At 43.8% G+C, this 15,037-nt stretch overlaps 1 protein-coding gene across 1 annotated transcript; it reads left to right on the plus strand.

Moving 5' to 3' along the window:
- The first annotated feature begins 474 nt into the window (after nucleotides 1–474).
- Nucleotides 475–14,780, plus strand: LOC134750440 (uncharacterized). Its single transcript, XM_063685593.1, has 8 exons — nucleotides 475–768; nucleotides 5,886–6,088; nucleotides 8,043–8,442; nucleotides 12,285–12,488; nucleotides 12,828–12,972; nucleotides 13,845–14,114; nucleotides 14,338–14,476; nucleotides 14,619–14,780. Exons 1-8 carry the CDS (start codon nucleotides 524–526, stop codon nucleotides 14,771–14,773), a joined length of 1,761 nt encoding a protein of 586 aa, XP_063541663.1. The 5' UTR covers nucleotides 475–523; the 3' UTR covers nucleotides 14,774–14,780.
- Nucleotides 14,781–15,037: the final 257 nt, after the last annotated feature.

The following is a 15,037-nucleotide window of genomic DNA, read 5'->3' on the forward strand; positions in this document are numbered from 1 at the left end:
TAATTAGTGTTACTAATGAAACTTTGCACATGCAATGACATGAGGTACATATATCTATAGGTTTGTAATGAGTTTATATAGCTCCATTTTATAAAACAACGAAATAGAGCAAAAACAAGTTTTGTGTGCAAAACTTAAATTCGCTGTATTTTTTTAACTATGGTATCTGAAGCTACATAAACTAATTACAGACACCTTATTCTAATGTAAGTACAAAGTTTCAGAGTAATTTTTAGCTAGTCGTTTTAAAATGAGAGCGTAACTACGTTTGTATGGAGAACCGAGCTTGCCGGGGACCCTTAACCGCGTATAACGCCCCACCCGTTCGTTGACCACGAACGCTGTTTAACAGTGTTAAGGGTTCGAAACGTTGTCGGGATGTGGGTATTGTAAAGTCATTATACGCGATATAGTCCATTTCCATAGTTTTATTTCAGGACTGATGTATTTTCAAAAGTTTTAACATATGCCGTATTTCAGATCGCGACGCCACGGTGTCGCGCGATGGGCTGACTCTCCCACCATGGAGAAGGAGAGTCGCGAGCGCATCGGGCGCGGGCGCGGGCGCGAGGCGCGCGGCACGTCGCCTCGCGCGGCGCTGCGCCGCGTGCTGCTGCTGGCGGAGGGCAGGCAGTTCCGCGAGGCGGCCGCCGTGGTGGGCAGGGCGGGCAGCGGGGTGCTAGCGCCGCTCGCCGCTGATCTGCCGCTGGACCTGCTAGCCGACAGCCTGCCGCACTCCGCTGTGCTGATCGAGCTGCTACTCAACAGGTAACCGGGCCATAAGTTTATTTTCCAATGAACTAAGCGCAACCTGGGCAAAGATATATTTACAATTGAAAGTTACAAAAATATCTACATTCAAATAATTTTAAACACAGTCTAACCATGAAACCATGCTTCCAACTCACATGATATCATACCCTAAAAATGGTTCCATACCTCAAAATGAAAAAAAAAAAACGGAACCCTTATAGGATCACTTGTTGTCCGTCTGTCAAGAACCTTTATCTCGAGAACGCGTAGAGGTATCGAGTTGAATAAACCATATACTTAGGTCTACAGTCTCTTGAAGCTGTGAAAAAATTACACTTCTAAGTTAACGTAAAAAAAAGATACGGCCGTTTATGCCACAATAAATGTATATTACGGATATATTCTCCAAGGAATCCAAATGTATAGGGATAGGGTACTTCCCGTTGACCTAGAACTGAAAATTGGCAAGTAATATCGGCTTAGACTCTTGCAAGTACAGGGAAAAATCTGAAAAGTTGGTCATTATATTTGTAGCCTACTATATTAGTGACACCATCAGGTAAAACCTTATTCTATATGCGGTGGTGCCAAGACCAAGAGGTTACGTCACTTCAAGTCACTCCATAACATTTTCAAAATGGTTTCATTTTTAGAATTTCTTGTGATAAAGATGAAATTAGTTTTAATGCATACATATTTAATGCAGGAAATGTAAAAAATCGCATCTTAAACATCGCGTATAAACACACTTGTTTCAAAACTAAGTATGTTTACAATGTTTACCTACTTATGCAACGTTTTCATCACCGACAATCCGCGGATAAGTGCTTGAAGTGATCATAACAACATTTATAACACAATCGTTGAACGCGGGGCCGCGCCGTGCCGCGCCGCCGCTAAATAGTGGGTGTCGTAAATCATCATCAAATTGCGCGTGTTGTATGTACTACACATGCAGACATACGTTATTTCAATGCAACAACGATCAATGGTAATTAAAGTGCGTTGACGTTAATGATATAACATAATTGTGTATACGTATACACACAAGCGCTGCAGCACCAGTCGTATTATCATAGAAAGAGTGATAGGTCCTAGATGGGTTAAAACTTTGCTTTTCGGAATCGGGATAAGCCCCCTACATTTTTCATCGAAAATTTTGCAAAATTCGGCTCCCATGACTTCCATCTGTTTTTTTCACTTTTTTTAAATGACTCGAGGCGCGACGCGAGCCGCGCGAGGCAGGCGGCTCAAGGCAACCGGTCAGGCCACTTCGGGGACTTTCTCCCAAACTCGTTTTGTTTTACTAATCTCGGACTTCGGAGTGATAGTGCCATCGATCTCATATCGGCGTATGCGATCATTCATTACTTCATTTACATTCACTCGTTCGTTACTGTAAGTAGTTAGGTAACGAGTAGATCCTCGTGACATGATGTATTGGAAAACGTTATGTTATGTGATATTAACGGTGACAGCTAGTGTCGAAGGCTGCTGACAGCTCACTCGCATAAGCCCTATCAACCATTAATAAGCATAAATAATTTTGGTGAAAGATTATTAGATCCCACCAAAAACATTTTATTATTAGCTAAGTGTGTGATCTAATTTTACATATTATGACCATGAATGTTACCACACTTAATGCAAATAAATATATTTCATTTCATTTCATGTTAAATGTTACCAAGACGACCATATGGCTAGCAGTCACACTGTCAACAAGTTATCAGATCTCATGTAGAAACTCTACATCCTTAGTCAAAATATGTGGCGTGGTTCATTTCGTTACTACAAGAATAATAAACTACTGTATAACAGAAAAGTAATAATCAGTGAATACATTTTTCACCCTAGCTAGCTCCCATGAGACAGACGTATGAACTTAGCGAAACGGCCGCAAGCCACATATTTTGACTACAAGGTGTAGGAGTTTGTGAAGTTAGGGCTTGTAGAGTTAGGGCGTGTTGAGTTAGAAGCTTGGCTCTACATGAGATCTGATCTTGACGAGATGCATAACCATAATTTTTTAGAAGCTTTTTTAATTGAATTAAGTAAACTTTATATTATAAGAAAATTGTTTATCCAAAATCCGATCGCTCTCTAAAAATTGTGTCACATATATTGTAACTAGCCCTAGCACAGGCCCCGGTCTTTTTGGGCTGTTACTGCACACTATGTCTTTAAATGCTGGCTTAAATTAAAATGTATAATTAGAAATAGTGAAAAGTTTGCTGTATATATTTAATGAATAAAAAATATAAATATAAAAAAAAATATAATAAAGGGCTACAAAGCGTGTCATATACCTCAAAAGGAAAAAACGGAACCCTTAAAGGATCACTTTGTTATCCTTTGTTAATGGACAGACGGACAGAAAGACACACAGACAGACAGCGGAGTCTTAGCATGTCTTAGTAATAGGGTCCCGTTTTTACCCATTGGGTACGGATCCCTAAAAATAAGTTAAATATGAACGGAGCCCTCGTGGGCGAGTCCGTCTCGCACTTTTTACGAATAAAAATAATTCCGCTAATCATTTCCATTACGCGCGCGAACGCTAGCTGCGAGGCGAGATCCACGAGATAAAAGCCATCCCGTAACTCGATGATTAAATATGAGAGAAAACTAATAACAGTGGATAAAGAAAGCGGAGAGCGAACAATGAATAATTAAACCTCCTCCACGGCATCGCCGCGCCGCGCCCATGCAGCGCTTCTGCAGATCTGCACTGATTTATTGCTCACTCCACTCATAAGGCGTGTCACACTCCTATATTTAGTATTAATATACATTGCACGTAACGTACACACTCGCTTTATACACTCGCCGTCATCGTCGGCTGACGGAACAAATATTCTACAGACATGAAAGCGATTTTGTGTTAAGTGAATAGATAAGAGACTAATGTTTAACAGGCGACACGTTGAGTGACGCGTTAACTTAGGAAATAGAAAACGCAAACACAGACGATTTATAAAATGTGCATTACCTATATATATACTTAATTACAACAGGATTTGTCGAAACGGACGAGGTGCCGGCTTTGGTTGAAATTGGAACCTAATTCTAACATACAATAAGCTGAATATGGAAATTGAAACTAGACATGACCTAGACGTTTAAAGTGTTAAACTAGACATAACGATAGGAGAAAGGTTTAACCTGTCATGTTATGCCAACTATGGTGCGTGCGATTCCTTACGTCGCGATTCCACTTGTAGAATAAGCTTGGCAAACCAAAAACAAGCGGGCATTTCGCTCGTTTTTGCGCAGAACGTGCAAGTTGTGGAATGAGCTACCTTCTGAGGTGTTTCCCTTGCGCTATAATGACATGGGGTTCTTCAATAAGCAGGTATTTAGGGTTCTCAAAGGTGGGCAACGCGTAAGTGGCTCCTCTGATGTTGCTTATGTCCATGGGCGGCGATGACTGCTTCCCATCAGGCGGCTCGTGTGCTTGTTTGCTTTCTATTACATAAAAAAAAGCTTTCGCGCGTCCCTTATTTACTATCTATTTTATAATAAAAGATGTTCTAAAAACCTGTTAAGAAAGGTGGAAATTCTCTATCCGAATATAGATATACTTAATGTTTAAAAATAATATTCCGTCTGTCTGTCACCAGGCTAGACAGTGAAATTTTCACAGATGATGTATTTCTGTTGCCGCTATAACAACAAATACTAAAAAAGTAGGGAACTCTCGGTAGGCGAGTCCGACTAGCACTTGTCCGGTTTTTTTGTGTTAATGCGACCCAGACGCAGCTGGGAACCGTGCTGCGCGCTGCGCCCGCGCCGCCGCCGCCGCCGGGTGCCGTTACGCGCGCGCAGCTCGCCGTTCATCAGTTTTTGCGGAACACTAATAATCAGAGCGCGCGCCATTGTCTCGAGACTCCCGCGGGGCTACAATTATTTGCTTATTGACTAAACAGTTTATACGACTGATGCTAACTCGTGTCCGGTATATCTTGGTCCAAATAGATGTAATACTTATAGATAATCGACGGCTTGAGTTATACTGGTCCGACTGTGAAGTAGAAATAACAGAGCGGCTGGTGGTTCGATGATAACTTGACAACTATATGTTAATTGACAAAATGACACAATAGATAGTTTACGCGTCTGTGAGTTCCTGCCAAATATATCTTGGCCCGAACAGTTGTAATACTTATTTGTAATCGAGTGTCAGAGTAATATTGGCCTATGTGAGTGACAAAGCGGCAACCGCTTCAATTAAGACAGTCGTAGCGTCTTCAAGTTGGCTACGCTACGCTTTGTGGCGCCGCGATGATGGCCGTAAATGATCAATAAGTATATCTTTTCCCACTTCCTAGGATTTTGGTGATTTAGACGTAGGTAGTTTGTTGTTTGTTATGCTTATGTAAGTATGTACTTTTCACAGCTTGTCTCTATAATAATATTAGACAGAAAAAACGTATTAGGTCAATTGAAAATGCGACTTTCGTAATACCTTTTTTTACACGAGGCTAAATAATAAATAATCAAAACTCAATGAACCAAGGTACGTAGGTGTGATACTAATAATCCATTAAATTGATAAGGGTGATTTTTCAAGTTTTTTTTTTACTTCACAAGTTATTCTTAACCGGTGGTCCCTGAAACTGACTGAAACCACCAACCACCAACTTTCGTTCACTGAAAGGTTTTAATTATTAACAACCAATAATTTAGATTTACATGATGCCAATGTTAGACTATCTCGATATAATTGACCTGAAATAAACTCTGTGTCGTATAGGTAACGCATCATTGCGTTTACGAAGCTTCAAGTAACGCCTCACTAACGCCGTCCGCTTCAAGGGAAGACCGTCTATAAGGGAAGATCATTTACAAGCTCTTTCATTGCTTTTAACTCTTGCATTTGTACACATACGCTACTTAAAGAAGATCGGTAGAGCAGAAAGAGTGATGCTCTTCTTTTCTGACCCTGTCTGAGTCTGAGTCTGACCAGGGATAAGTTCGCCTTTGTTGTAGGTATTTAATTTACTCTGTAACTGTAATTGTGTTTCTCGTGTTTCTATTTTGTACAATAAAGTCTATACATGCGGTCTTTCGCGCAATAATTCATATATACCATTCTTCTTAACTTAAACCTTTTTCATGTGTTTGTGCAGGCTGGTGGACTTGGACGTGTCACCGCGGCCGTCGCTGCCGGTGGAGGCGCTGGCGTGGCGTCTGGCGGCGCTGCTGGGCGGCCCAGCCGGTGTCGGTGAGGCTGCGCGGTTGGCGGGAGCGGCGAGAGCGTTGGCTCGCTACCAGCCCGCGCTGCCCGCGGCGGTGGACGCGCGGCGCCGGCAGCTCGACCAGGCCGTGCACGGTATGTATAGTTTTGTTAAAGGACTGTCTCATTTCAAACCTAGACAGAGAGAATCATTCTATCCTTGTCTTACACTAGTACAAGCACCCAAAAGAAAAGGATGAATATAGTTACTTTTTGTTCTTATTTACTAATAATTTGGTTTGACCAACTATGTTAGGTAGGTACCTATCACACACACACGCAGCTCGCGGCTGGCGGACTCGACTGATCAAATTAACACTCACTACTTATCTAGTTAAATTGTTATAATTCCGATGATTGCCTTACTCCACTTGCGAGCACCTGCTCATGTTGTCGTCGCGTCGCAGTGAGAACGGGGCCGCGTCCGAAACAATAACGACTCATTAACAGTTGGCTCAACAACCGTATAGCTGGAGTCTGGACCCGTTGCTTTGCTACCACGCAATGTGGGCTAGCAGAGTACGCCAAGACAATGTCACTAATACAGCTCATACAGATGTAGATTGTAGACCTAGGTGGTTTAAGCGATTAATGTTTCGTTTTATACAAATGCATCGTCAACTTCGTGTGATGATGAATTCAAAAACAACAAAAGTGAACTGATACCTCAACAGTTTCATTAGAGCATCTGTATTAATTTCATTAGGTACATAATTAAATTTATTAATTTATGGCTGTCATGGCTGTGTGCTAGACAGAAATTCGTTAGTACAAGGTATTAGTCGTAACTGAGCATGGGTGGATCTTGTCTTTACAATACAAGTCTGCAGTGACGTGGCAGTGACATTAGCTCTCTTGGCAGCGATAAAGTGCGGCAGCGATCGAAGCGACGACGAGGGAAAGACGAGTCTTAGACGACACTATCCTACCCAATATTTCTTGTCAAATTATTGATAATGAGCTTATGTTTAGTATTTTGATTTGATTTGACCCCTCGTATGAAGGCTAGCTGTCGTTTCGTAAGCCTGGAGTCAAGGCTGTAGCGCGGATATGAGGCATATTACACTTGCATGTTATTATTATTACCCGCAGCTGATCTTAATCATTTCAACCGACCGACTTTTTCTTTCAAGCATTACGGTATCATAACGTTCATAGCGTAACTTCACTTTATGCGTTATGTCGTTAATGAACCGCAATAGAAAATGTTCTGAACGGCTCACTCGAGTCGACTCGACTCACAATACCGTTGGTTAAATACCGAGATAACGTTACGCGTCACGTTCACGTTCTTGTAGTTTTTAGGGTTTCGTACCCAAAGCAGGGTAAAAACGGGACCCTATTATTAAGACACCTCTGTCCGCATGTCTGTCTGTCCGTCTGTCTGTCACCAGGCTGTATCTCATGAACCGTGATAGCTAATACACAATTGGAAATTTTTACAGATGATGTATTTCTGTTGCCGCTATAACAATTTCACTTTGATTTGATCCGTACTGAAAATGACACCGTTAAAAGCATATTGAAAAGCTACAACACTTACGGTAAACTGGCAGTTCAAACATCCGAACACTAATAATTATTCTAAATATTCACCATACACATGTCATACACACATCACTTGCAAGCAGTAAGAGTAGACCTGCAGGCTGCAGGTACAGTGTACACTATTCACGAGAGCACCACGACGCAACAATCACAAGTTATAGCATTATTTACCACAACAGAACGCACGGGTAACATGATAACATTCATTTCAGTTTTTTCAAGACCACTGAATGACAATCTAATGAAATGACAACACAATGATATATCATATTCTAACCCGCACTAACAAGTGCATTTTTTTGTCCAGAAGAAGGTTGATTGGCGAAAATCATAAACAATAGAAAGAATATTAATGCTGTAAATGTAAAAGTCAAAGAGTGTCAAATGGTAACATGCCAACACAACGTCAAATAATAATTGTACTCCTTTGTGTTATATAATTATGCTGTTATGTATATATGCTGTGATTGGTGTGATAGAGAATGTATTTATGATTGCGCAGGTCTGGGCACTCACGGTCTGTCAGCGGGCGCAGGTGACGACGGCGACAGCGAGTTGGTGTCGCTGCACGCCGCCCTGCGCGACGCACTCACCGCCCACGTGGAGGCGTACAAGCAAGCGCTACACAAAGTTCAGGAGCTGAGCGCCGTGACAGCGGTGACGGCGCCCGCCGCCTCCTCGCACCAGCGGCTGCTGGCGCTGCCGGCGGCGGACGTGGAGCGGCGGCTGATCGACAACGCGTCGCTGCTGGCGGCGGTGCGGCGCGCGCCGCCCACGCTGGCGGCGCTGGCGGCGGCGCTGGACGCGCGCGTGGCCGCCGACAAGCAGGTGCTGGCCTGCGCGGGGCTCGTGCGCCGCGCCGACCCGCACAACCATAAACCACCGCCCGCCAATGACACCAGGTCAGCGTCACACATCATTTGGGGCATTTTCTATGAAAAGGGACCTTATTGTCGATGGCCCTTACGCCGCACAGCGTCGCGCGTCATTGTATTTATATCGGAGCATCATTAATAATGGCCTAAGCGCCATCGACAATTAGGTCCCTTTTTATAAAAAATACCACATTTCGTTGCTATTTTTCATTGCTCAAGTTCAGTACTTGCGCGTCCTTACGCGTTTGACTAATTAGATTTGATTAAAATATCGTCCATTCAAATTCATTTCATTGTAATTTATTGTATGTTACCGTATAGGTAATATCGTGTTTCGTGACTTTGTATCCAGTGTGTGGATACTCTGATGGGGACCATCTGGGTACTTTCACAATCATGTGGATTGTGGGGGTTATTTAATTTGATGTTATCCGAGACGTCGGAACGAACTGGAAGCGTCGAAAGCCTTGGACATTAAAATGTTGTCTTACTTTAAGATTGCGGCATTTCCTGTTAGTTATATAAAGTGTAATTTAGCGATTATAAAGTAGATTAGGTGCTGACCATGCAGGATACATAAAAAAAATTAACATGTATTGCGATCTCGCAGTTATTAACTTATTAACCTTATTAAGGTTATTAAGTTAAATAACCTTAATAAGGTTGTTAATAACATATTACATGAACATGGCGTAGTTTATGCGTAACCTACATGCGTAGTGTAGATATTATCGCAGCGCGTCAAGTAATTTGGTCTGCGGTGCGGTGCAGTGCGGTGCGGTAATACCTAATAGGTAAACAGCGATTAACAGATGAAGAAGCAATAGGTCACGGGGTCAGCCCGGGGCCGCGGGTTTGATTACTCGGATTATAAATGATTTTTTTTAGTTACATTTATTATATTAATTATTTTTATATGATTTTGACCCATGTTCTTTCACTGATAGGCGTTAAAATTGTTAAATAACAAACGAAACCGTCAACGCCATCTATACGAGAGTAGGCTAAAGGCGCCATTATGAATAAGGAGTGAAAATTCGCGATAAACAAGCTTGCAACCATCTTGCAACACCCAAAAATTCTATGCATTTGACAATTTGGAAGACCCCCGTCTACCTACACTATAGCCCCATAGCGTTAACGGTTTTTTTTGCGGTTTTTGAAATAAACTGATTTTTTGTTCCTGTTCCATAAATTTTTTTCAAGAAAAAAAACTTAACTCGACATTATTTATGCCAAGTCGTCCCAAATTCAAAAGTTACCATAACAATGCTGGGTAAAATCTATTTCAATAAAAAAAAATTGAAAATAACATATTTGGTTTCTATGTCAATGAGAGCCGAATTTTAGCCTACAGTGCGTTGGCCATGCCATAGTCAAAGTCAAAGTCAAAGTCAAAATATTTTTTATTCAAATAGGCCTAGCAACGAGCACTTTTAAATTGTCAAGTTTTACAAATATTACCTTAATCTAAATATCAGAGCAATGTATTGATGCAGTTATTATTATTCTTAAAAACATTGAATTATTATAGATGTCAAACTTAATAATAAGAATTTCACAAAAGGATCGTCAAACACCAAAATTGTATAAAAAAATACATAATTATAGTTGATCATCGTTGAGTTTCAATTGTAATTGACATCTGTTTAATATATATACTTTATAGATTGTAATAATGTGGTAGTCCTACAATAAAAACCGGCCAAGTGCGAGTCGGACTCGCGTTCCAAGGGTTCCGTACATTACACAATTTAGACAATGTATTTTTTATGTGAAACTCGTAGGGGTCGGATCAAAAACTAAGTAATTAAGTCCGACTCACGCTTGACTGCAATTTCTAATAGGGGTTCCTGTAATCTATAGGTAAAGATCTATTTTGTGTATTTTTTTCATAATTTTAGACCCAGTAGTTTCGGAGATATAGGGGGGGGAATGGTCATTTTTTGCCTATTTTCTTGAATAACTTCTAAATTGTTTATCATAAAATTATTAAAAAAAAAAATTTGAGATTCTTACAATAAGCTCTTTCATTTGATATGTAACACGATATAGTTTGAAAAACTTTATTTTTTAATTTTCTCATTTACCCCCTAAAAGTGGCCCCCATGTTTAAAAATTTATATGTTTATGTTACATGTCCGTCTTTGGGTCACAAACTTACATATGTATACCAAATTTCAACTTAATTGGTCTAGTAGTTTCGGAGAAAATAGGCTGTGACAGACAGACAGACAGACAGACGCACGAGTGATCCCATAAGGGTTCCGTTTTTTCCTTTTGAGGTACGGAACCCTAAAAAGGAAAAATATATTAACATTTAGCCATGTCGGAGCCCCTGTCAGCTTACGGATATCAATATGTAATTACATTGAGACCAGACCATGCATTGTACGATTGTACATACGAGGTGACAGGAAAACTTTGTGAGGCGAGCGACCGCGCGCCGCGCCGGCGCGGAACGAACACGCTACCCGGCCCGCCGCAAGGGCACCGTCCTCGGATTATAAAATAGATTAGCATTATATACCACACGTTAGATAACTGCTTTCCCTCATAACCTGCCCACAGTTTGCGTAAAAATTCATATTTAAATACTAATTATGTGTCAGAATGAACAGATAGCTACAAAGGATTTATTGAATGAGCGCGTCTCGCAAAGCTTAGGAATGTAACTTTCGTTTCCTCTACAGATTGTTGAAAAGTGGCGTGAGGGTAGGGTGGCGGCGACCTATAGCGAGGTGAGGTGGCTCTAGGATCAGCTAGCTTCCGAGATCAGTTAACAAGCCAACAAAAGCGGTAGAAGCGTGTGTTCTCGCGGAAGCGGCTCGAGCTCAAGGAAGCGTTTCCCTCGTAAATCGCGTACGAGCATCGTTTCCCATTGTCTAGCGATTTCTCCGCGACATTATCGATTATTGGTTATTGTGAAAACTGAGAGCACTCTCTTAAAACTATATGCGTACCATTTCATACGCCTGCGTATATTGTTTCGACCTTTGATCAACTTGACTGCTATTATTGTTAAGAAACATTTAGAAATTTAATCGGCCTTTGTGCTGTCTGCTGTGTAATTACAACATTCCTAACTTTGGTCACACCGAGGCGCCACGTACCTATAGTGTGAAAATCGCTATGGTTACTCCAGTTGCATGAAATTTAATATTTAATCATGATATTGTGTAACTTTTTGCGAACAAGTCAGACCCGGTCCGACTCTCACTCTCAGCATTGTGCAGCGGCGACGCCGGGCGGCGCGGCGCGGCGCGGCGCCGGTTATATTCCCACTGTTTACATAACGTTCCATTCATAATATACAGTAAAAGTATGACCCCTAAGAACTATAATAAAATACTAAGTCGGATTTATACCTATACTGGCTGGCATGTTTGCTTTCGATTGGTAGAAAAGAAAATAACGGAGCGCCAATAAATGCTACTCTTGCGAGTAAAAGTTACACAACAATAAGTGTAGACAATATTAGACGTTCTTTCAAACAAGTTTACACGTTTTTCCAATATTCTTAGAATGCTATCGATATTTACATATCATATCTACCGTGCGATCTGCTTACTGTTAGAGAAGTTAGTACTTTCTAGTGTATAGTTTATCGCAGATTTAAGAAGCACTTGTTACTACCGTCGGCAATTTCACCATGTATGTTGGAGATTGTTATCCAATAATCAAAGAAGTAGTTAATTTTTATTCCTGTTCTAATTCTAATGTATTATAGTACGGTTGGACCTACTTTATACAATGATTGGTCATTGGCAACTTGTAATAAGCTATATAAGTAGGTAAAACTATTTAGGTATATTTACTCGTATGAAACATTGGTAATGAATGACATGTTTGTGTTTGGCTGTTTGCAGGCCGGTGGCTGGCGTGCTAATGAGCTACTCCCGCGGCTGCGCCACTCTGCTGTCCCTGATGACGGACGGCAAGGGCCCGACGCCGTCCGGCGCGGAGCCGGGCCCGGAGCCGGAGCCCGCGCCGGACCCGCCGCGCTCGCCGCCCGATTCGGCCAGCGACGGCTACCACTCCGACAGCGACCACTCGCACCCCGCCCCCGACAGGTACGTGTTGACTCGTTCGGTACGGCGCCGGAGCGGAGCCACCCTAGCCTGCCTAGGTTTCTGTCAGAATCAAATAGATGTTTAATAATGACGGCCAAGTGGCCAAAATATATCGTGACACATGATTTTTCTATGGTGACAATTAAGTTTGTCACAATAAATTTGGTCACTTTAAATATGTAATACGGCCATGGCCGTTACCATTTATTTTATTTGATGCTTACTGTATCAGAAGTCCAAGTGTTTCACATGGTTTCACCACGTTTCACTGTGCTGATCGTCCAATGTGTTGATGTATGTGTTGTGTGTGTTATGCGTGTTGTTGTTGTTGTGTTGCAGGAGCAGCCTCGTGGCGGGCGCGGTGGCGGCGTACGGCGATGCGTGGGCGGGCGCGGCGGCGCGCTGGCTGCCCGCGCTGGCCGCGCTGCCGTCTCTCCGGCGCGCTCCGGCGCTGCCACATAAAATCGTCTTCTCCGTGGTGGTGGTATGTACCTACGAGGCTCGAAGAGGCTCTACTCTAAACGACGATGGTCTGACAAACAGCTCAATATGTCAGCAACATTCCAGTCGTTTATTTACTACTTGTAGCAGGAGCAGGGTCGTACGAGGGATCTACTAGGGACTTTGCTAGCTAAATTACCGGTTGCATAATACAGTCGGACAAAATAAATCGTTACGTCTCTTTGCCGCGAACATTTTGATAGGCACGCAGAAAATCTTAACTCGTAAAATATGACGAAAGTTAGGAGGAGGACGTTGATAAGTTTGAAGGGAAATGTCTTGTTTTGTAATTTAGGTACGTGATGTAGATGTACGTATACACATTACACATTGAAAACAAAGGTATGCATTATGTTCAGCGTTAGAGGTAATGGCGACCAAATGAAAGCAGGGATACTAATAATGTAGGTTTTTAATGTTAACAGAAGGCTGATTAAACGAAGCTCCGGATAGGCTGGCCGATGGTTCGAGGCTTTATTTAATCTGGCTTACAGGTGTAGTGCATAATTATTTGCCATCGTATTTTCACGGAAACGCACGAACGTTTTATGCTATTTCAGTTACTCTCACAGTACGGTACAATAAGTACTGAGGTTGACAGAAGTAGCATGACAAATACGAATGTTTCCGAGAAAATACGATGGCAAACAATTATTCACTGTTGTTGTTGTTGTCCTATGGCACCCCAGAGGTGCAAAGGGCCTTCACAAACTCGCGCCACGCCTTCCTATCTTCAGCGACCCTTCTGGCCTCGCTCCAGCTCAACCCGACCGCTCGTAGCTCACTCATGACGGACCGCTGCCAAGAGTATACACTATATATATAATTATTCACTACATACTGATTGCGTTTCAGTTATCGTTCCGCGCGACGATAAGTCTGCGCGACAAACGACTGGCCGAGGTGAAGGCGCTGCTGGGCGCGGACGACCCCCCGCGCGCCCCGCAGACGACGGCGATGGCGACGGCGACGGCGATGGCGACGGCGGGGGAGGACAGCGGCTCCGAGGGCGCGGGGGCGGAAGATGAGGCACTGGCGCGGCTGACGGCAGCCGCCACAAGGGTGCTGCGGGCAAAGGCGCACGTAGCGCCGCTACATGACGCAGAGCGGACTGTCGTCACACAGGTACAAGCACGGTGCCTATCCATGGCTTAGGTCCTGCACATGTTTTAACCGCTTTCCGTTATCCGTCCGTATGTTGTATGTTGCCCTTGTGTGTGTGCATGTTGTGTGTCCTAGTTTATTTAATCCGACGGATTACATTCGTCGTCCAGGAATGTAGAAACTATGACAGAGGGAAGGGACTCTTTATTTCGACACGGAGACTGATCGTGATTCGTGGTTGCAGGTGGCGAGCACGCTGCGCGAGTACACGGGGCTGGCGGACAGCACGGCGCTGCGCGCGCTGACGGCGGCTTGTTGTCGCGCCGCCTGGAGACTGGTGCTGGCCGCGCCGCAGCTGCGGCTCGACACCGACTTCACCGCCAGTCAGTACCTCCCTTATAGCAGTAGGCGGTCAGGCAGTACCTTACCTAAATTGTGAACGAAAATACCTACTCGCTTCAAAGCGGACCTGCTGAAAATCAAGTATGATTTCTGAATTAAGATTTGCTAATATGTGTGTTGCAGCACGCTTCGACCCCGAGAAGCACGTGGTGTGGGTGGCGGGCGCGGGGCGCGCGGCGGCGGCGGGCGGCGCGCGCGGCCAGCCTATCCGGAGCTTCGTGTGGCCCGCGCTGCTCGACCACCAGCGCGTGCTGTTCCGCGCCGTCGTGCTGGTGTGAAGCCCCAGGCCCGTGTGGCCCGCGCTGCTCGACCACCAGCGCGTGCTGTTCCGCGCCGTCGTGCTGGTGTGAAGCCCCAGGCCCGTGTGGCCCGCGCTGCTCGACCACCAGCGCGTGCTGTTCCGCGCCGTCGTGCTGGTGTGAAGCCCCAGGCCCGTGTGGCCCGCGCTGCTCGACCACCAGCGCGTGCTGTTCCGCGCCGTCGTGCTGGTGTGACGCCCCAGGCCCGTGTGCCCGCGCTGCTCGACCACTAGCGCGTGCTGT

The sequence above is a fragment of the Cydia strobilella genome, chromosome 20 (genome assembly GCF_947568885.1).
Source record: "Cydia strobilella chromosome 20, ilCydStro3.1, whole genome shotgun sequence".
NCBI classification, from domain to species: domain Eukaryota; kingdom Metazoa; phylum Arthropoda; class Insecta; order Lepidoptera; family Tortricidae; genus Cydia; species Cydia strobilella.

Coding starts and splice junctions, on each gene's coding strand:
- LOC134750440 (XM_063685593.1), top strand. CDS start 524: ATGGAGAAGGAGAGTCGCGAGCGCATCGGGCGCGGGCGCGGGCGCGAG. Junction 14,115..14,337: donor AGCGGACTGTCGTCACACAG/GTACAAGCACGG, acceptor TCGTGGTTGCAG/GTGGCGAGCACGCTGCGCGA. Junction 14,477..14,618: donor CGACACCGACTTCACCGCCA/GTCAGTACCTCC, acceptor TGTGTGTTGCAG/CACGCTTCGACCCCGAGAAG.